Here is a 23,407-nt window from a genome sequence, read left to right on the forward strand (position 1 = left end):
TAATCACCACTACCGCAACACTATGTCGAAGTGATTAGACCAAATAAGACTTGATTTTGGAACCGATGGGAAATATAACCATTTTTCATCCCTACTTCAATATGATGCAGAAATTTCATGTACATGTACAATTTTCGTTCGACAACTTTTATAGTTTTCGTTTTATAACAGTTTGAAAATGATACCTTGTTTTACATGTTTAACACTAGAATAACCCTTAAGGGCATTTGATGAATTTTGGTGGCAGCTTTCTGCATTGTAAAGCACAAAATCAGATCTTCCTATAAATGATGAAAATTTTGCTCGTATACTGGGATTTCCAACCGAGACTAACTTTATGATGGGGACACAAATCAATTAATCACATTATCTTGGCAGGTGCTCAAGTATATTCCATGACATCTATGACTTATCTATTTTGCCTACCACTTGCTGCTACATTTATTTATTGGAAAAGAGATGAAGCACCTAATAAAAAAATCGAAAGTCGTAAGCTTCACGCTTCAGTAATGAAAGGTTTTGTGAATTTCTTTGTCTCATTTGTACCTCGCTTGTAATGTATATGCATATATTATGTCAAATTACTCATTTTAGTGTGATAATGATATTTAAAGTCTTGGATTATAGTAAATTTGCACAAAGCCACAACTTTGACCTATTATAACTGTGAGTCATAGTGCGATTTCGACTAAACTTTGTATGGAAGTAATAAAAACTTGTTGTTTCTTTTTCGTTGGTGTGGGTATTTATTCTTGCAAATACCGATATTTCAGGAACCACTTGTTCCCTTCATCAGTGCAAACAAGTTTCACTCTGATAAACTTTGTAGATTCTAGAATGAACGTAAGGAGTCAATTTTTAAAAATATATATTATTGACTTATTTGAGCAGATATCGATATGGAGGGTAGACACCGTATAGTGGCAGCAGCGGGTAGCCCCTGCATTCCCCCCTTTTGGATTAAATATCAGAACTGATGTTAGTATTGAACATGGCACATGGCTATATTCGCTGAAAAAAAAATTACACCCCCCTTTGCATGTATGGGGATGCTCTCCCCTCATACTCAGCGTAGGAAGATGCATGAGTGCCGATTCACAATTCCCACGAAACTTCGTGCTAATTCGTACAGTCGTTTTTAAGAAAAGTGCATGTGACAAACAGACAGTAAAGAGCTTGTTTTATTTTGCACACAATTGTGAAAGGCATTGTCTGATCAAGGAGTAGATGACGGATGAATGATTCCAGCATGGACAAGTAAAATTCAATTATTGACAGAAGACTAAAATCGCAAAAACAATCTTACAATTCTGCATATGTCTAAGGAGATGGGGAAATCCATCCTGTTTCCGTTTGGGTTATGCCCTACTACTCCAAAGCTAATGTGTAATAAATAATAAAATAAAAAGGAAAACATCTTAATCACGATTGTTATAACGGTCTGTAAACAACAAATAAAAAATTTCATTCGGGGAAGAATGCTATTTACTTTGTTTTGCTAAATCACAAGCGGAGACTGTTTGCAGGTATTTATCTTTACTGCTGTTTCATCAATAATAATTATCTGTTCTTAAGTTTACGTCACACATGCAATCCCTTCTAAGAAAATCCACATTGTTCATATGTAGGGGGGTATGATTCGTGACATGATTATAACTAAGTTGATGAAAACAGATATATACGAAGAACAAGTGAAGTGTAGCAATATTCAGACTGTTCTGATGAATGTTAATTGATTATTGTTAATATTGTTGTAGCAATCAGTATCATATAGTCAATAACCAGTAATGAAAGACTCAATTAGCTTATTGACGTCCATAAGATTTTTTGTGATTGATTCAGGGCCCTGGCAAAAGTGGTTTGATTTCATTTTTTAAATACACAATATATATTCTTATAACCCAGTTTGAAATTTATATCTAATTTAGTATTAATGCCAATTGTCAACAATAAAGGTAATTGACATTTATTTGGAACGAATATCGACCGAGAGCCTTGCATATAAAGCATGTAATATCTTTATGGTGCAAGCACTACAGCATTGCAGTGCAAATTTTTCGCATCAAGCTAATTGATTATGGAAAAATCGAGATAACAGAATTTTTATCAGCACCAGCATTTGTATACCTATATTTATTGTTAATATAAAACAGGGTCATATTTTTCCATTCTTTAACTGCAGTCTTACTATCCCATATGGTTAGGTTGCTGCATGTAATGATGTTAAAACATTTGTAATAACGAAATTGTAAGAGTATTTGAACTGCCCCGGTTTTGACTGTGGGGTGTTAGTATCGTGGATACAAGACATTCAGCATATGGATGCTAATATGGTCTTTTTCGATCAAATTTTCGAAATATTACTTCATCCATTCAAAACCTATGTATCTATTTCTTCTCGTCTGCAGCATATTTTTACTACTCCAGCAGTCAAGAACTTAATATTTGATGCACACTTTTAAGTGATAAGTAACCAAATATATTTCCAGCCTTAGAAAAGGGCCTCATTTACGTTCACACGTCATCTTTGACGTATGTATTTATTCGAGTAATTCACTTTTGTATTTTGTTGTACAAGTAACAGTCGCCCTGCTCTTCGTTCAAGTGCTAATTGCATTTCTTCTTTTGATACTGTTAGGGCGCTGCTAGACACATCGATTACCAACGCAGTGGCATTTGCATACTCTTCTCTGGAGAGAGATTTAATTCTTTTTCTAAATATAAAACTACAAAGATAACTTGTGCATCTTTAGATGAATTCCAGTTCATCCGATTTGATTTCATATATATGGTATAGTTTTGGAGTATTAAAACAAACATTTTAATTTGGAATCAATCATTTTATTTACTTTCCATAATTTTGGTCCATTTCACATTGTATTATCAGAATTCATTTGCAAATGATCAAAAACGTAGCTCCTACGATATTTATGTATATTTCAATAAAAAAAAAAAACTATATGAAGAAAAAGTGGAAGAGGAATATAAAAATATAATTTATAAACTACGATTATGATTATACTGTTAAAGCAAATAATGATCATGAGCAGGATCGGGCATCAAAATAATTTTAATCCAATGTGAAAATCGTTTGTGTGCTTTCCAAATTCATCAGTATCCAGAATTCTTCTCGACCACAAAAACTACTATTATCCACAAACGAGTTTTAGGCATAATTTACCAACGATTATTATAATGTGAATGTGCCAGACTAGGTTGTTTTCATCGCTTTGTTCTTCGAATGGTCTAGCATAAATACTTTTACTGAAATGTTTTTTCTCTGCCGATAACCAGCAAGTTCAAGACATTACTAGTTTTCGTTTATTTTCAAAAAGCTCCAACTATTTCCTCTTAGGCTACATTGTATGCGCACCATTTCTGTTTCTTTACTATGTAAGATAGATAGGAATTGGCATTTTCAAAGAAATTATACTTTCATGTGCAACTCACAATTTCTACGGGTGAAACCATTGAAAGGTCTTATTGAACACAACACAAAGAACTGCCGTTGCTTTGATGCAATGGACACTTCATTATTCAATCAATCACATATTCACTTTGGTTTTCTAGGCAGTTGTCCATTTATTTACATTTTTGAATTCGGTTCCGATTTGGTATATAATTTAAAGAAGTAGTTCTATTTTTGACACATTTCATTGATCTGGAAAGGTGAATACACTTAGTAAGGGATGCCATCCATAAACTGCATGAGTTTTTGATGAACTATCCCTTTTGATTAAAGAGAATCGGAGTATTTCGGCGTCATAAAGTGCGTTTTAGTTTTTTAAATAATGGTTGTATCTAGTGAAATAATAATTATGGTCGGAAAAGAAAAAGCAATGAAATGAAATTGACAATTCTGGTAAAAGCAGTGGTACCTTTCTTATAATATCTCTCAGAGCGGAACGGATGAGACAAACATGAATTTGTGAATAACCTCCGAAGGGTCGTCATCCGGAAAATCAAGTAAACAGTTTTTAAGACACTAACTGAAGAGCTCCAACCAACCAGAACAATCTTTACTCTGAGCGAATTCGACATGAGACAAATAAACTAGCTTGAAGTTTCCCATTGAAGTTGACATACTTTTTAGGTGAGCATACAATTGACGTTTCGTTGGCAACTTGAAGTATGTGCGTAAATATGATTTTCGTATTATTTCAATAGTACGAACTCTCTAATAATGGCTAAGATTGCTGACATTTGAAAGTCTACTTATTAATTGATTTGCTTCTTCCAAGATACCTCAGTCAGGATATATTTTTATATATCCACCTATGAGATCTGAAACATTTATTCTACTTAAAAGGAAAAGTGAATTGAAATACCATGCCAACAAATAGCGGAAACAAGCGAAAAAAATCATGTATAGAGCAACATTTTTTTGTAAGTAAATAATCATTGACGAAAACCGTTTAGAAAAGTAATTTTTTTTTGAAAAATATTAAATATTGTCAGAGTATTTTAGAAACAACATTTAGCATGCAAAAAAAAAATTCTCAAAAAAATTTATCTCTCTAAATTTAGTTGTGACTGCCTCTAACCAGTTCTTGACTCTTCTGATATTCTATTCTTTTATTAAACTTCCTTATTTTTAGACAGAGTTTACTTCAAAAATGTATTTGAAAAATATGAATTTACTGTCATGTCTACGACTGAGAGATTCAATACAGCCTTGACGAAAAAATTATTAGCTGAAATGTTGCTATGACATGGAAAATGAATCATTTTTTGTAAGTCATTATCAAAGCGTGCCGAAAAAACTTTATCGACATTAACTTCCACAAATCGATTAAACGGGGCGACCTGCTTTATCAACTTAATATAAGTATATTCTTTCAATTTTATTTTTGCTACTCTACATTTATCGATTAAAGAAATGCGCATATGCCCTGTAACAATGAGAGTGTAAAATGATATTTTCCAATAACCGTCTTCACATATGTAGATGTTTTAATACTAAATGGACTTTAGTCGTGTCTCTGTGGGCTATTTACCCTCCTCAGCTAATTGAAGGAATCAAGTCTCTTCAAGAATACTTTTATTTCCTTATTACTTTTTTGTGCGCCATTTGAATTGATAAATTGTGTTGATTCGATTCACGATTGTTATTGTATTGTCTCATGGATGAATAGATAATCGTCGCGGCTATGTGAATTTGGAGTGAAATATTGATAAGAATTTCCAAATAATTAAGAATATGTTAAGAATTTACTAGCAAAAGTATAGTTTCGAAAATTTTACAAATTGACTTCAGATTGATTCTTCTTTTGTTCATCCAGTCGCTTTGAAAAATTAATTGAATGAACGCACCTTCAGCTCAATGATCTTAGTTCAGAATAATAAAGCCAACGACTTCATTCGTCGTATCTGGCTTATACATGTAATATAATATTCTGAATGCTTCGGACATTGTACAAGTAGCGACAGTAAATTGGTGTACACAGTCATGGTATCATCATTATTAAAGTGATTGTATATATTACTAACAGTTATCACGTGATTGAATCAATTTACTTTTTGCACATCGGCAAGTATGATGTCTCCACTTGTTATTAATGCGAATAAATTGTGTCTGAAGGTTATGTGCCCTCTTAAGAGAAAGTGAAAATTTGAGATTCAGGAAATAAATACAATGTAATATCATCTCCATAGAAATTAAAGTAGTATAAAAAGGTCACTGCTGGTAAATACCTAAAAATATAAAAGCATTGATGAAATCGGGTTAATGAGAACGTCAGTCTAAAGTTCAACGGTCAACATTTTTACATTTTACAAGGGGGAGGACTAGGAATTCATTCTTAAATGAAGGTTCACTGATCGCGAAGCAAAAGTACAATCACTGCACACGGGGGCTGTCCTGTTAACTTCAAAGGGTTTCTTTTTCTTAAGGAGAAATGAATAATGTAAAGCAAGGTACTTTTCATTCGAAGATTGATACGATTGATGAGTCGGTGACCATTAACAATATAGTTTAAAGGACAAATTTGATTTTGTTTGATTCTATCCGCAAAAATGACATTGTAAAATTAAATGTCGAATCCCTTTAATCAAGGTGCAAGGAACTCCACAGAAGATCCCAGCAAAGCATTGAAACTATCTTTAGATGTAAGCTCCTGGTTTCCTGTTAGAATGCCAAGAAGCGGCAGTGGATAGGTCACATTTTTAGAAAGAGCGCTGGCTATGCCGAACAACGGAATCAAATATCCTAGAAAGTTCGTCCAGCGGATCGCTCTAGAAACACTTGGCGTAGAATGATAGAGAAATAGTGTATATGTCTCGGAGGGACTTGGAGGGAGTCAAAACACATTCCGGCGTGCTGACAGCGATGGTGCGTAGATGTAGTTGACGCACTAGACCCAATATCGGAGGCAATTGTCACCACTTATGGGGTGATATCTTACTTTCTTCCTTTCTTTTTAAAAAAAATCCCTCATAATCCCCAAAAAAATATAATCCTGATTTTTTTAGTGCTTTGGATTACCTTAGGTTTTTTAATGCTGGTTCCAACTTCCGATGCCACTCCGTTGAATCCCTTTTGGATGTTGGATCATAGTATAAAATCAAAGTTTCAAAAAACTTGTGATAACATTTAACGCGTCGCAATGCTAAGAATCCGCCGAACCCATCTTATACTAATTTTAAATGCGTATACAGGATCCTAAGTTTTTGAAAGTTCAATCTGTGCTGCCACTTTCCTACTTTTTGGTCGACGATCACTCAGCACAATATTTTCAAAAAAATTTAATATTCTTTGAGGTAGTCACTTCACGTGGGTCATCTTTCAGCTATCCTCATTCCCATCGCAAGAACTTAGATCGTAAACGGCAGTCATCCTTTCTTTTATTTGCGATGGCGTAAGACCTTTCTTAGTTAAGAACTTTATAACAGCGCGGTATTTAATTTCAGACATTATTAGAAATTACCCGACTACAACATGTTTATGGTGCTATCAAAAATGCAATTCAAAACTTCTCACACTAGATTCTGACAACTGACAAGCACCCAGTGTATAAAAAAGAAAAAATAGGGTCAACCTCTGTTTACCATAGTCGTAGAGAACGAGGAAAGGTAGAATTTACAGGCGTTCCAGATCAAATGTACTGATCAGATTCTATTTTATTATCCATATTACCGATATGAGATAAGAGATGTCAAACCGATTTTTTTTATCCTAAAAATACTAGAACTAGGAATTAGAAAATTAAAAACTTGAAATTTAATGTTTTCGAAAAGAAAACAAGTGAACAAAGCATTTCACAAAATCTTTTTTTACTCCTTCTTCGTTTCTTTTCTGTAATTCCTGCCCCAAAATATTTTGACGTACCTAGATATTGGGATCTAAGTAATTGAAAAAAATATACAGAAGCGATAGACATTAGTTTTGGAGAAAAATGGCTCAAAAACGTCAAACGTCATGTCTGGTCTTTTCTCTGGTTCTTTCATTTTCTCCGTCTTTGTAAAAGGAAACGAAATAGGAAGAGTAGTCTTGCAATATAAATCATAAACATGGACTTCCGCAGCATGCTATGCGTGCATTGTATAAATCTTTTATCAATATTAAGGTAAGGTAATTTTCAGCTTATGTGATGGTCCATTTTGGTCTTTTTGAGTATTGATAAGAAAGTACATTTCGAATTGTTTACTGAATTGCGAAATTTTTGATAATAATCAATTTGATTGAAACAACAGCGGGGCAATTAAAGAAAATTGCCGACAGTTTTTTAAACGCCTCTCTTTTGAAATCCCGATATCATAAAATTACCTATGATAGGGGTAATGTGATTAATAAATTATTTGATGATTAAAGATAAGGAACAGAATAATAAAATAAAAACAGAAGCCATAACCAAACTAAAGTTTCGTTTCTTTCACAAAATATAGACATGAGGAATATCAAATCAAAGGGCTGAATTAGTAGTATTTTCTGATATTAGAGGAAACACAAGGGAGTAAGGAAAGTGTAACAGGTCTCGTTCTCCGAACCTCTCTAACTGAAAAATCTTAAAAAAATCACAGTGGCACATCCCTATGAAATCTAGGCCTCAAAATACATCCAATTCCAACATCTGCTCAAATAAAGTTAATAATACTACCCCTCCCCCCGCCCCCCTTTAAATTCATTCTATAAGTACAAAATTTGACAGCAATATAAATATGTTGAATATGATGGAGTTGCCACCCAACTTTTCAGAATTATGTTGGACATTATGGTCTACATTATTGCAAAATGTTGTACTTCTAGGATGAACTTAACCAGCTTCAATCCTAGTAGTAGAGTAGTATATGAAAAGCGACGGTCACTGTTACTAGGAATTTGCGAGTTTTCATCAACTGATGTCTGCACCGTGACATCAGAGTGTTTTGGCCCAAGATAATAAGAAATGAAGAACTTCGTAAATGCCTGCCAGTGGAGTATTGTTGAGTTTGGAATTGGGGAGATTGGGGATCATGCCATGCTACGGAACTCACTATTCCAGAATGGTGGCCGAACTGGTCGCCCTAGATTTATGTGGCATAGATGAGCGGAGGAAAAGCGCAATAATAATCATCGTTGGCCCGACAATCCAATTGGATCTGGGCCTTGTAACGTGTTAGAGCATTTCATTCAAGATCGTACGGTTGTAGTGTAACAGGACTGCGGCACACTGTAGGAGGCAATATGATCAGCATTGCGCTCGCCCGTGATTATTACCCTGGTTTGACTCAGGTATTCTGCCACTAGAGAAATCGACAGGTGTGGTTGACATGCCGTGCTCCACAGGCGAACAGACGTTAGTCAGATTTTAATTTTATACAAAATCCTAAAAACGTTGAAGATCAGAAGATGCTATTACTCTGAGTGTATTGCTGATGTTAACTATAATATTATTAATTGATAATTTTTTACTAGCCGCATGTTTTTCAATTAGATTGCAAAAAAAATTCAAGAGGACAAAGTGATAACAGAGATAAAAATTCATAAGTGACACCATTTAGTTCTCCGAAACTTCAATAAGCTGTTTTCAAGCTTATAAATGATAATTTAATGATAAAATAACAATTGATTAGCATGCATGAAACAAATTAATTAGTAGACAACTGTTAAATCTAATTTGTGGGTAAAACAAAAAGAATAAAGAAACGTGATCTCAATATACAAGAAAAATTCCATTCTTTTGAAAATAGTAAATATTTCAAATCCGTTGTATTTGTTCTTTGTTTAAGGTTATTGGAAATGACATGTAAACAAAATTGAATGAGTTGCGGAAAATTTTCAACGGAATTTCGTCTAAAGAAATAAAATGGATTTTAATCTGCTAGATAATAAAAAAAATCGCCGTATTTGATGCAGATTTATTTCGACCATGCATATTTTTAAAACAACTGGCTAAACGGAATACCTGCGCTTTATTTAGTTAGGGGTATTCATCTTTCTAGGTGTACTTTTTAAATTTTGGATAAAGAATGGCAGCCTAGACTGGGATCCTATTTGCATTTCTTACTTCTTGAACTTCCCTACAGTGTTTAGGAATTGAGTTTGACAAACAGGTATTAGAATAGTTTTAATTTTCACATCCGTGTTCTCTAACCATCAGTTGCAGTGGAGTGGTTGGAATTTTCTTCGTCGGTGATGCCTTCACAAACTTTAGGATCCCACTTAGAAAAATTCCGTGCTTGTTCATATTTTAAAAGGAAAGTGTCTAGATGGCTTAGTGATTAAACCACTAAGCTTTCGCAACAGAAGATGGTGGTGCAAATTCCACTGGTGGCAGATTCGGAAACCAGTAGATTCAGCTGAGGGTAATAATTCCGGGCGAGCGAACTGTACACCACAGCCTAGAAATGAAGTACTCTAACACGCTTTAAGGACTAGATCCAAATTGGAGTGTTGCGCCATCAATATCCAATATTATCATGATTATTTCAATACAAGATATTGAAATCTATCCTTCCTCTCTTCTGTGACTTGTGATCTTATTTTATTGCTTTTAGTTTCGCAGTTTAATCGCTTTAAATACTTATTTTTGGTTGAATATTCGACTCCACATAAACACCGTATCATCCGGCACTTTTTTAGTGTGGTGATAAACAGTATCCACTCCTGCAAAAATTAAATCGGAATCTATCGATGAAAACGTCAGTCTGAACTTTTTACCAACAGGTTTCCAGATGTATTCTATCAGTTTGTTCGGCAGGAATGAGGAGAGCAGGCAGATAATGGATTTCTGACTGTGAATGCAATGATGAGAATTTAAACTATGAATTGACATTTATTTCTTGTTTTTTTTGTGTGATCGCGATTATACGAGGAATGCATAAAAAATTCCTCGTATAATCGCGATCACAAATTTGTTCAAACCATGCGGTTTGGGTATTTCGGATAACACCAAAAAATATGGATAATCATATCTATGATGATATTATGATTTATTTCTTTGTGATGATATTTAATATTGCGTTAACTAAGAAATGGAATATTTGAGAGTCTACAAATGTGATAAAGTACGCCAGGACACCTGTACTCATTGAAGAGAATACATTAGTGATTGGCAGTTTTAGTAGTATGACTAGCTTTTTAAGAAAGAATCGTTGGTCATTCAATGCGGTGTGGGAAGAGATGTCAAGGCCAATTATTTTTGCTTTATCTAAGTGTGTTGTTACGGTGCTTCGAACGATCAAATAAGATGAAATTATTTGACTATTTTCCCTTTTTTTACTAGTATATTTTTACGTGACACGTTTTAAAATAAGGACATCCGCGATCGATATGGGGTTGCATCGAGGGTGGAAAAACTGTGAGAGAGGTGTTTTCGATGGCGTGGTTACGTAATTCCCGGTAACGAGAATTCACTTACCAATATTGGTCTGAACATCGAAGTCAACGGTAAGCGACTGAAAGGCCGGCCGAAACAACGGTGGCTTGATGCGCTGGATGGGGATTTAAAAGCCTCGCGATTACATCCAGATCAGGCATTTGATAAAATAAAATGGAGAAACCGATCACGACGAGCCGACCCCGCTTGTGAACGGCGCAAAGGCTAAAGAAATAGAAGAAGATATGAGGAGCGATGAGCGCATGACAGCTCCGTGTCACATAGCTAAAAATTCTATTAATCTCTATTTTTTAGAAAGCTATTATATTTAAATAAATCATTTGATGGAAAGCCCTGTATTGATAATATTTAACCTTACACGCTTCACACTCTGAGTTTAATATTATTAGCAAATGCGAAGAATTTAAACGACACCAGAAATAAAAAGGGTTGGGGAGAAATAGATTCTTCATGAATGGAAATTTAATATTTCACTCGAATGTCAATTATTCTCGTTAATTATGACGTCATCTTATTTGTATGGCTTAGGATGCTGTTAATTTGCACGAAATTGATAAGTTTGAACTGCTATAACTTTGACACTAATGGTTGGATTTTCATGAAACTTGGTATGTATATGCATGTTACCGCCCTCTATGCCGGCGCAAAATTTAGTACTTTTGGGATGAACTTAAGGGGGTCAATTCAGTGAATTTCTAAAAGTTGGTAATATACTATTAGTAAGTTAGTTAGTAAGTTTATTTGAGCAGATATCGGAATGGGACATATTTTGAGGACTAGATTTCATCTAAGCGCACTTTCCTGATTTTTTTCGGAATTTTGGGATGGGTAGTCTCCGAAAATGAGTCCTGTCTCACTTTAAGTGCGTACATTTTGACTTCAGTTCGGACCGAGACCTTTCATTTGATACCCTACACGACTATATCCGGTGAAATTTTTCTTTAAATCCCCCTTTGCATGTATGGGGAGCCCCAGTTTAAACACCATCCAAATTTATGTCACTCGCTGTATGCGTGGGATTTCACAGTTCCCATCTGTCCACCAATTTTCGTTCGGATCGGTTCAACCGTTTTGGAGGAAAGTGCGTGTGACAGACAGACAGACAGTGAATCGATTTTAATAAGGTTTTGTTTTACACAAGGATCTACTTACTCTATTCCGAAGTCCGTGTTTCGAGACATAAGTGAATGAATTTTTGAGGAAAAAGCATGTTTTCAGCAAAAGAAAGGTGATCGTAGTGAGTGATGTTAAAAGGAAACAATAGGTGGCACAGGGCATTTTACTAATACCGCACAGCTTTTCATCACAGAATGTGCTGAGTTCATTTGCTTTTGCATTTCATTCTTTGAAGTAGAAACAATATGGAATTTATGGAAATAAATCTAATTTACTCTAAATGAAATATGTTCAGTAAAACCTTGGTCCGAAGTCGAATTTATACACTCGGCCATATTCGTTACAACCACGTCTGTCTTACAGTATCCAACTGCATGCCTAAATTCGATTTTAACAATGTGCTTTGTTGGATAGAAGCTTTTTATTTTCATGTGTGTGCGTGATAACGATAAATTTTAACGCGACAAGAAGTTGTCGGGGGTAGTGCTGAATTGGTGGTGTTTAGTGACATCTGTTGGTTGCTTTCAACGGCTAAATCAGCCGAAAATTGAATTATACAAAAATGTCCGCAATAATAACTACCGTTTCTAGAGTTCATTTTGCTAAAAAATGCGCAGCTTTTGAGCTTAAATTTTGCCTCGTGGACTTTGATCTGGTACTTATTGACAGATTACTATATAACCAAATAAAATGTTCATACAATTATTACTGCTCCATAATATGAAAATTATGTTTTTATTCTGTTGTTTAGTTGGAGCCTAATATCGAGATTTTTTTTCTAACTGATGGAAAGTTCAAATTAAAAAAGAATAAAATTAACTCCAATTGTTATCTTTTCTGTTTTAATTTGGTTTTGTTGCGGTCTCATTTCCATTTGAAAAATAGAAATGTGGCCACATTTTCTAAGCTCTTCAAAGCATTCCCGACCATTATTTTGTCTAAATTGCATGATTTGGTTAGTTTTAAACACGTTTATAACACATGGATAATTACATTTTTTATAATTGGTTGTTATCTTAATTACAGTGATTCTTAACTGCAATATTTGGTTCGGTGTGGTCATATTATAATCTAGGAATTTAGTCGTTCCCAAATTTGTCTGATTGTGGAGACGACAATATCCTAAAAGACAAAAATTCTATGTTGTTATATGGCAGGGGGCTAAATTGTCCATATTACTCTTGTGAAATTCAAGGAAAATATATAGGTCCTATAAAGTAGAAATTTTTAATCTGACTCATTCCTGCAAACATGTTTTAGATGGAATCTCTGAGTCATTGTTTTATTATTTTAGGATTTCTTCAGAAATATTGGCCATTCTCTTATCTTTAGTAGTATCCCTTCTTCTACGAAAAAAAATTCAAATGATTTTTCCGGTTCTGGCGATTATGATTTGCATGGCAGTCCTAAATGTAAAGTGTTAATTTGATTCAGGGAATTAGGATAAAGGATTCTGTCATAGAAGTATATTTCCGGAGGATGTTGAATTGCTTGAAAAACCTACATTTTGAACGATTTATATTGAGAAGTTAGACGACTGCTTGTCGTGCCCCCTTCAAAACTATGATTATGCCTTCTTCAGCCCCGAATGTATTTTATTCTGTAATTCGACTTCTGTTTTCCCTTTTTAACATATCAACTTATTTGCCTTCCTCTCTTCGTACGCACTGAAAATCTGTCTCAATACACTAACTCACAGAATAGATTAAAGTATACTTAACCCACATTCACCGAATATATGTAAATATATCTAAACAACGGTAAACAACTTGTATATGTGCGTACCTATATTAAGTGTTTCGTTCGTGGATACACTTCATTTAATCAAATGAAACGCATACATGAATAAAGAGAAGAATTGAAGCAACAGAAGACAATTTAATTTATTATACTTGGAAATAAAAAAAGAGAGTATCCAATAACCTGCACGCCTTAGCGACAGTAGTAAATTAGGCTCTTACCAAAATTTTTGTGCTGATGGGCTGGCGTATGCTTGGCTGCAACACGATAGGCGCTAACATCGTAGTGGTTGTTAAACTGAGGATACGTGAATCTCATTTTGGGCTAATGATGCCGGTTTATGGTATTATATAAAGAATAATGCACTTCGATTTATGGTGGACCGTTTCTTCAGATAATCATTTTCACTGATTATCGAATCTTTGTCGTTTCACTTATTCCGAGTACCCCAGGGCACTGTGAGGAGACTGTCTTTTAGAATTCCCGAGAAGTAAAAATATTACTCTCAATGTATGTTCATTTCAACCAAAGTTAGAGTAGTACAATTGAGCCAATATTTCTAAGTCGTTTTTGGATTCGTACACGTAAACATATAACAACGGTAAACACATTGATTCCAAACAATGAAGTATCACGTTCTGTTTTGATTCAGAAATATTTTCTTCCTATATCACATTCACACTAAACTAGACGTAGAATGATCACAGTGAGCTTTTCCTTCCAATGGATTATTTCTAATGAATTGTTGTTTTTATTCAAAACTCTTGTAGTACCCTTATCAATTGTGAAATAACTCCGAATAAAAGTCACAAGTTTGGCAGATTTACTTTTAAGAAAGTAAAAAATATCATTTCAGGAATATATACATGAACACATTTGAGCATGCAACGATGACCATCACTTCAATCATTTAACATATAAACTGTGCCAATTTGTTCTATTGGCTTTGAGCTCTTTTGAAATTATATTTTGCGTGGATAATTCTGTTCATTACATTACATAACAAACTCCAATGTACGCATCAACAGGAGAACAAGATTTGTACGATAATTGATAAAATATAAGATAGAAAATGGGCCGTGCGCGAAATCTGATGAACAAGATAACAGGTTAAGATATCCCACTAATTTTCGAGTAACATGAACAACAGTACGCGCCACGTTATCACAGATCGATTACGACGATTCGATTTAATATCGACCGATCGGTGGGGTATTAAGAGAAATCGATAGCTCCGTAGATCGAATGACATTTCATGTTAACTATGCCCACCGAATTGACGATTGAATGTAGATAAACAGTAGATAATAGTACGCGAATGAGAGGACGATGCTTAACTTTACTAACTAGTTATGAGCCGTGAAGACAGATATGGCGCACACTTGTTGCTTTCTTCCGATCTGCACGAACGAGATCGATGAACTGAGGCGTAATCCGAATCCGATCCGCGCACATAATCGCCAGCGATACCATACGAATCACGAGTCTTGAATCTTTCCTCGTTGGGCGTCTGAGTTCAACACAGTCACTTCATATACTTGAATTAACGCAGCTTTTAACGCTCTTCAATGACCAAATACACTTTACACTTCGTATGTAGATACGCAATGTATCTGTCTGAACTCTTTAGCAATCCGCATTTACTTTTGCAAATGGTGAATATGAAAAGTGTGCGGATATGAATCGAATTAATACATATTGAGTTCTACGCTTTTGTGCCGGCTTTGCAGCTTGTGTTGCTTGCCTGCTTGCCTTTGCGCGTAACATCATAAGACACTGATTAGGGTATCATTGCTATCTGGATTAAAGAAATTTCGAGGCGAAAATTTAATAAATAAGCGTAGCCATTCGAGCACCTATCGACCGGAGAATCAAGTGCTTCGTCTAGACTCAGAGATTTCGTGGGTCATATGAAAGGTGATGGAGATTTAAGGCGCTTAAATACTAATGTACCATATGCTCCGCATTTGAGCGGGTTTATTAGAATTCATAATAGATTAGAAGAGAATGCGTGTCTGGGATCCCAGAATCAAAAATAGTCATTTAGCCACTAACGACATCACTAGCAATTAGAAAATAATATTTAGTGCAGCTATTAGGTTGACATTTCAGCAGAGGTACTTGAAGTACTCCTTGAGTTGAGAATGAATATCCTTCTTTAGCGATTCCGGTGCCGAAGATAATTACAGAAGAAATGTTTATTATAGTCTTTCAAAGCCAGTCGGGACAATGAGAGTTCTATGTGGCAATCGTCATATACCATACAAACAAATCTAAAACCGGAAGCTAGGCGCTTTAGATAGAATGATTTTGTGGTTTTCCTAAGAAGAAAGATAGAAGTATTGCGCGAAAAAATGCATCAATTGTACGTAAATAGCTAGAAATCCAATTTTGTATTTTCTGAGATGCGTTTGAACGACGGGATTGGTATGAAAAGTACAGACATCCTACAGAAGCAGCGGATTCACACTTAAGAGATAACTGGATCCCATTTTAACTTTGCTAATAATAGTATGATTCCATAAAATTTTCTAATATCATTCTCTATGCTGAGCTACAAATATTGCTGTATTGAATTTATAGAATGGACGGTAAGGATTATATTACTAATTTCTACAAGCAACCCTTCAATAGAATGAAGGAACAGATTAAAAGTTGAAATCTACGAGGGTCATTCAATAATTGAAAAGACAAATTGGTCTGGAGAAAAACTTTAACTTGGTATCATGGGGATGATTTAAAGTTACATGCTTTGGTGTAATGGTGTCCGGGTGGCTCAAGTGGTTAGAGTGCAGGGCTGTCGTAGCGGAAGGTCGCGATTCAAATCTCACTGGTGGAAGAGGGATTTGTTACCGTGACTAGATGTCGGATACCAGTCCACTCAGTTGTGAATGAGTACCTGAGTCAAGCCAGGATAATAATCTCGGGCGAGCGCAATGCTGACAACATTGCATCCTACAGTGTAGTGTAATCCTGTAGTATAACTTTACGATCTTGAATGAAGTGCTCTAACACACTTCAGGGCCCTGATAAAAAAGTGTATTGTTGCGCTAACGATTATTATTATTACATCACGGTTTTATTTGAAATAAATCAGGATGGACAGAACCTTGAAGAGCATGCAGGCAACATTATAAACTGTCCAATTTCTTTTGTGCAAGGTGAAATTCTGCAAAGTTCTTGGCGACAAAACTTATCATCAATTTGAAAATTTGGAAGTTCTAACTAAACATTCACTATAGCGACCAACCGATGAAAGATGAAAATGGGGACGAAGAATACACAGCAGGTTTGCAAGAAGGAATTTTGTTTGTACTGAACAATAACGATACTGGCATGCATGAGATTTTAGAACAGCTGGATGATGCTATTTAAGGGGGTTTCTAAGTGACGTCCGATATTTCAACTTTTTTTAAGGTTTCGTGTAAAACAAAACCTTATAAAAATCGATTCACTGTCTGTCTGTCTATCTCTCTGCTACACGCACTTTTCTCCAAAATGACTAAACCGATCCGTCCGAAATTTGGTGGACAGATGCGAACTATGAAATACCACGCATACAGCGAATGACATACATGTTTAAAGAGGGACTCCCCATACATGCAAAGGGGGGATTTAAAAAATTTTTTCACCGGATATAGTCGTGTTGGGTATCAAATGATTAGTACTTTCCGAAACTGACATTAGTTTTGGCGTGAATTGCAAAGTGCGTGAGTAAGGAACCAAAATGTACGGACTTAAAGTGAGGCAGGACTCATTTTTGGAAGCTACCCAACCGAAAAATCTGAAAAAAATCAGGGTGGTGCGCTTTGATGAAATCTAGGCCTGAAAATGTGACCCATTCCGATATCTGCTCAAATTAAATTACTAATAGTATATTACCAACTTTTAGAAATTGACAAAAAACTCCCCTTAAATTTATTCTAGGACCTCAAAATTTCGTGCTTACGCATGTCAAGTTTCATGAAAATCCAACTATTAGTGTCAAAGTTATAGCCGTTCAAATTTATCAATTTCGTGCGAATTAACAGAATCCTAAGCCATATAAATAAGATGATGACGCCATAATTAACGAGAATAATTGACATTCGAGTGAAATAGTAAAATTCCATTCATGGAGAATCTACTTCTCCCTACAACTTCGTCTCCATTAGCGTAAGACGCCGTTTATCGTCTTTTGAGTGTTGGTCGACTAACACTCAGAACTATAGAGAGCGGCAGACGGATGACTTTGTGGTAAATTTTAGATTTGAGACGTTCGCTGATACGTCGATCATAAAGAACATAAGTTGTGGAATGCCACTTCATCCAGGTCGCATTAATGCGAGAAGCAAATTCATTACGCAGTTTTCCATTGGCTGATAGCATTGACCGGATATATTTAATTCGCTCAGTTCTGGGCAGGTTACTGAAGCTGACAGCACTGAGAAATTTAAATATCTCGAGTCAATGCTGTCAGCCAATGGAAAACTGCGTTATGCTTCTCACATAGGGAAACACAAAACCTTTTATACCTGAAACGTCAAGCTTCCGGTTTCCTGACTTGTTTAGAAATGATAAACGAAAATACATATTCGCGATTCAGGTCATAACTACCTATGTGAAGAATAATATGTAAAAATTTGAACCCAATCGATTCAACAGAATTTTAGTTGCACTTCCGACCAGTTGAAAATGGATGAATATTTAGAATTTCGGTCTTAAATTTTTGCAGTATACTCCATACGTGTTCTGTTTTTAAAATATATCTAGAGAGAAAGGATTTTGGAGCGTCTCATCAGTAAGCGTTGTCACAACTTTAAACGTGTTTCGCTGGAAACCGTATTTTCAAAGTACAAAATAAACAGTGGCCAAAACACTAGTGATTCATACACTTTGCGGTGAAGAAGGGAACAAGTTGCTCTCAAACAAACCGCGAAACCTGGGAGCTGGACGCTTCAGGTACGAAAGGTTTTGGGCATTTCTTATATAAAAATATTTGAGTGGATAGTCGGTTAATCACCACCTAGCCCGTAATATATTGCATATATGACGTCAGAATATTCAGTTTCGCGTGCTACTGATATTTTAAGTTTATACTGAAGCAAGAATTTTGACCTATTATAACTTTGTTAGTAATAGTGTCATTTCTACCAAATTTGGTAGGATCCTGTTTTATATTATGTCCCATATTATGGCAAAATTTAATGATTGTAGGATGAACTTAAGGGGGGTTTCACAGTCAATTACTAAAAATTACGAAAATATGCTATTATTAACTTTACTTGACAAGATATTTATATGGAGGATATTCCGGAGCCTTTTTTTCGGTTGGGTAGGTTCTGAGAATGGTTCATACACCCATTCTCAGAACCTACCTAAAACTGACTCACTGTATGCATGGACACTCATAGTTCCCACCTTCCCCTCAAATTGGGGGCCAATCAGTATAACTGTTTCTAAAAAAAAAAACCAGGTGACAAACAGTTGGCAAACAATTTTTTTTTTAAGCGAAACTTAACCTTATTTGTGCAGATATCAGAATGTGATGTATTTTGGAGCCTAAATTGCGTGTAGATGCGTCATTGTGATTTTTTTCAGATTTTTCGGGCGAATAGGTTCTGAAAACGAGACCTATTTCACCTTTCGGGGCACACATTTCAAGCCCTATCCTCTCTATGTTTCACCCAATATCAGAAAGAGATCATTTCCAGAGAAGATAACTAATCGAGCCATTTCGTTTGATGACCATATTCTGTGAAAAAAAGTGGTATACCCCCCTTCCGCACGTATTGGGAACTCGCTTTCAAATTAAACACAAAATAGCGCCACTTTCTATATATTGGATTGAGGAAAAAGAAATGTCGTATTTTGTCAATAGTTGGCGACAATTAAACATATCTTGTTTTGTACTTATCGCATCGGGCCATACTATACGTGATATATACTGATATATGTGATAAATACTTTTGTAAGTAAATTTACCGTGTCCAAGTAGAAAAAGGAAGGACCTTATTAACAAATGCTGCTTAGTGGTTTATAAGTCCAGAAAAAATATATTGAGATTCGCATTATGGGCCAATGAAAATTGAATAGTTGCAGCGAAATCAACTCCTTTGAATCCTGTGCTACGTACATTACAATGCAGCGGTTTGCAATAAGGGGTTAATTCCATTTGTGAGTTGATTTTTCATTGCAATTTTTTAAATATAAGAAGATGCCCTTCAAATTTTAAGCCGATCCGAATAAAATTGACTGAGATATGATCGTTGAAAACGATGAATCCGTACTGTTTCTCTATAAATGATATGTTTGCAACTGGTGACCAAACATACTCAAAAACAATTAAACCGATCTTTTTGAAACTTGGCAGACTTATTCAATACATAAAAATGTAGTGTTTAATTGTACGATTGCAATAAAAAATGGCTGTTTTTAGTCCAGAAACGACCGTTTTTTAGTGAAAAATGGAACTAATAACGTTGACTGTCCGCTATTATAGCATATTAGCATATTTTTTCCAAATTTTTCGATCAAACACTAGGTTTTTCAGTTATTTAACTGAATCCATTGTAATTTTTTGGTTTAGATGATCTAGTTCGCCACAATTTTGGTCACCGCAAGACATAAAAACACATTTTTTTAGAGACATTTGTAACATAATTGTATAATATTTTTAATAAAAAAATTACTGGAAGTTGTTCAATCTATGCACTTTAATATAATATGATGATTTTTGAAAAAAATTTCGAAATTTTCTTAAAAAAATTCGTGAAAAAAACTATTTTTTGCGCAACTAGTGGAATTAACCCTTAAACAAATTATCAGCATATTTAATCGGAGTTATCTCCTTCTACTTGCCTTAGCGGACGAACTATTTTTTATTTTCGATGGTTCTGAAGGAGCGTCGGTGTGTCGGTGAATGCCAACGAAATAGACGCACTCTTCTAGTGGTTAGGACCACAAAATCTTACGAAGTAGTGAACGTAACGAACCAAACCTTCAAATAATAATAGGTATGCATGGGGGGATTTAAGAGTATTCTCATATATAAGAGTATTAATGAATAATGGAAAGAAATCATGTAGCAGATGGGTTAAAAAAAATTTGTCAATTTTCTTTTCGTAGTTGTAATTGTTTTTTTTCCATGGAATAAATTTATACTAAGGAAATTTCAAATTTTTTGGGTGAGACCGTGAGTGGATTGATAAAAAAGTAATAATAAAAACACAAATTTATTTCTCTGGTTCAACTTTCTTGTTGAAGTTTCACTAGCATTTAAAAAATTCCATGGCGCTGTGCGTAAAAAAAAACCCTGAAATAGTCACTTCCTCGATATTGCTTCAGAATTTCTATCACCGAAACTCGTCCATGAAAGGAGGCAAATAGGGGAGGCTGATTTAAAAAATGAGGTGGACGCTCGAGCGCTTTTCACGAATGGTAGCCATCGTAAGTACGGGACTTCGTGCAGGTCTTTTTTCGCCGTGATGATTTCTCTGATGTTTTCATTTGACCTGCTTTGTAGGGATCGAATATTACATCCCAAAAAGCGGATGCCACAGCCTTTCCTGAGAGAGTTTGCTACCTGAATGTATTATACATGAAAAAATGCGATCAGAAAACTGACACTTAAATCAAGGGCCAACTTTATGAAATTGACCATCGCAAAAATTTTATATCTATGACGATTCATGACATCTAGGCTTCAAATGGTCCTCATTCCAATGTCTGTGTAAATTATATTACATTACTATATTCAGCAAACTTGCTGGAAATTCACCTCAAGTTTAGAATTAATATAATTCACAATGAAAAGAATGACGATGGAAAGTGTGATGCAAACAGATTTTATTAACGAAATTGCAATAGATCCAATTTGTTTCTTTTGTATATATTTTTTTAATTTTTTTATCAAGTGTCATATGTGATTTGCCAAAGCTGTATCGAAACAATATAGTTAAAATTGTTTTCGACAAGTCGGAAGGCAAACAACGAGTAGAGTAATTTTCAAGAACTCCCCTTTGTTATATTCCATTGAAAAAAGTGGCTAATAATAGTGAACTTTACAAAGAAATCAAGGACATAGGATTTTTAAAATATATCACTATCCTAAGCAGAATTTTCTGAGTATCAAAAAATAAAAAAAAAATAGAGACGAAAGTACAAAGATACTGGACACTTTATCTTCTAAACTTTGTCAAACTTGACTATATCACTAGTGAAATAAAATAATAACAATAATATCAATTTACGTTTCTTATCAGCATTTAGTTTATAAAGTTTCAAATCCCAGACACTTTGTTGTTAGTTAATTTAAGTTAACATTTGTCAATTTCACCATTCAGACGTTTTTGATACTTCACTATCAAAGAAATCATTCGGTTGTCACCTGAACATCGTTTTCAAGATTAGTCCCCAAGTGAACAAAATATCTCTTTCTAATTTTATTTTTTTTGTGCTCGTCACCAAAGCATGTTGAACCCGAAAAATACAAGTCAACTCCCACATGTGTATCCCACCAAATGAATTATCTTATCAAATTAGAATTTAACTGTTGATAATACATGATAATTAGCGCGTAAAATATATCAACGATAAAATTTGTAAGATTCACTGAAAATATAGTAAATACTTGTTATAGGTGAATATCCGGCATATTAGACAAAACATTTGTGGTGATATTTTTCACATAGGAATGGAGTTTCATCAGTTGTACGTATGTACATAGGTACCAGACAAATCAATAAAAAAATAGAATATTTTCAAAATTTGCCTTGTTTTTAATTTACGTTCAATTCTGCTATCATTAAGGTTGTTTTACATTTCCAGGTACACTGCGTTAACAGGCAGACAAAATGTCGTTGTCGGATTTAGAAAGTATACTCGGGACGTCCTGAGATGTTTACAGTCTGCGATTCGTGGGCGTTTGCTAGGAAAAATATATCCCCATGTCAATCCGTTTCGTTGAACACAGCAATTGTATAATCAAAACGACAAACGTAGACATAACGACGCCTTTCTTCACTTAAAGTCTGTACAATTCTCTTTTGTGTAAAAAGACCTTATTAAAATCGGTTTACTGTCATTGTACTTTTCTCAGAAATGGCTGCATCTATTGAGATGAAATTTGTTGCACATATACAAACTGTGAAATCCTATACAGATAGGGAAATGCATGATTTTGGAGAGTTTGATACAAATTAAGAGGGCGTGTGATTTCTTTTTCTCCAAATACAATGAAAGGCCTCTTCATAGTAATTTTTCAACTAAGCCTTAGCTTTGAAAAAGAGAGATGAAAAGGTAAAACCTTCAATTGAGATGGGACTCATTGTCAGAGACTACGAAATGAAGAACCTGTTAAACCATGATAGTGCCTCTATGTAAAATCTAGACCTTAAAATACATATCATTTCGACATCTGCTCAAATAAAATTGATACACAATAGTATATAATTGATCTTTCCAAATTGATTGAAAACGCTCCCTTAAAATATGAAATATGAAACAGTTTGGTGAAAATTTTACTATTATTGACATATGGAATGTTAATATCACATTAAAGTCCAAGTCCACCACTTGGACTTGGTTCGAGGGAAAATGCTTTCTGGCAAGTGCTGTACCGTGGTGACGGTGGATGTAAAAAATGCATTCAACTCCGCCAACTGGGACTGCATTAAGGAGTCATTGGCCAGAATTATTGGACCTGGTTACTTGGCTAAGTTAATCGAGAGTTACCTGTTGGACAGAGCTCTCTG

At 34.8% G+C, this 23,407-nt stretch overlaps 1 protein-coding gene across 5 annotated transcripts in view; it reads right to left on the reverse strand.

Annotated features, from left to right (window-relative positions):
- The window catches only part of LOC119658306 (nuclear factor of activated T-cells 5), a 143,302-nt gene that overhangs the window by 31,508 nt on the left and 88,387 nt on the right, over positions 1-23,407 (reverse strand). For 2 of the 5 annotated variants that reach the window (XM_038065610.1, XM_038065609.1), the window contains exon 1: positions 13,895-15,244. The exons of 1 other annotated variant lie outside the window; for it this stretch is intronic. In XM_038065610.1, the coding sequence (XP_037921538.1) occupies positions 13,895-13,991 (97 nt within the window). In that variant the 5' untranslated portion in view covers positions 13,992-15,244. Of the gene's footprint in view, positions 1-13,894; positions 15,245-23,407 lie in introns of those variants that run through there. 2 more of the 5 variants (XM_038065612.1, XM_038065613.1) reach the window with 2 other exon arrangements.

Source organism: Hermetia illucens, chromosome 5 (genome assembly GCF_905115235.1).
Source record: "Hermetia illucens chromosome 5, iHerIll2.2.curated.20191125, whole genome shotgun sequence".
In the NCBI taxonomy this organism is placed as follows: Eukaryota; Metazoa; Arthropoda; class Insecta; order Diptera; family Stratiomyidae; genus Hermetia; species Hermetia illucens.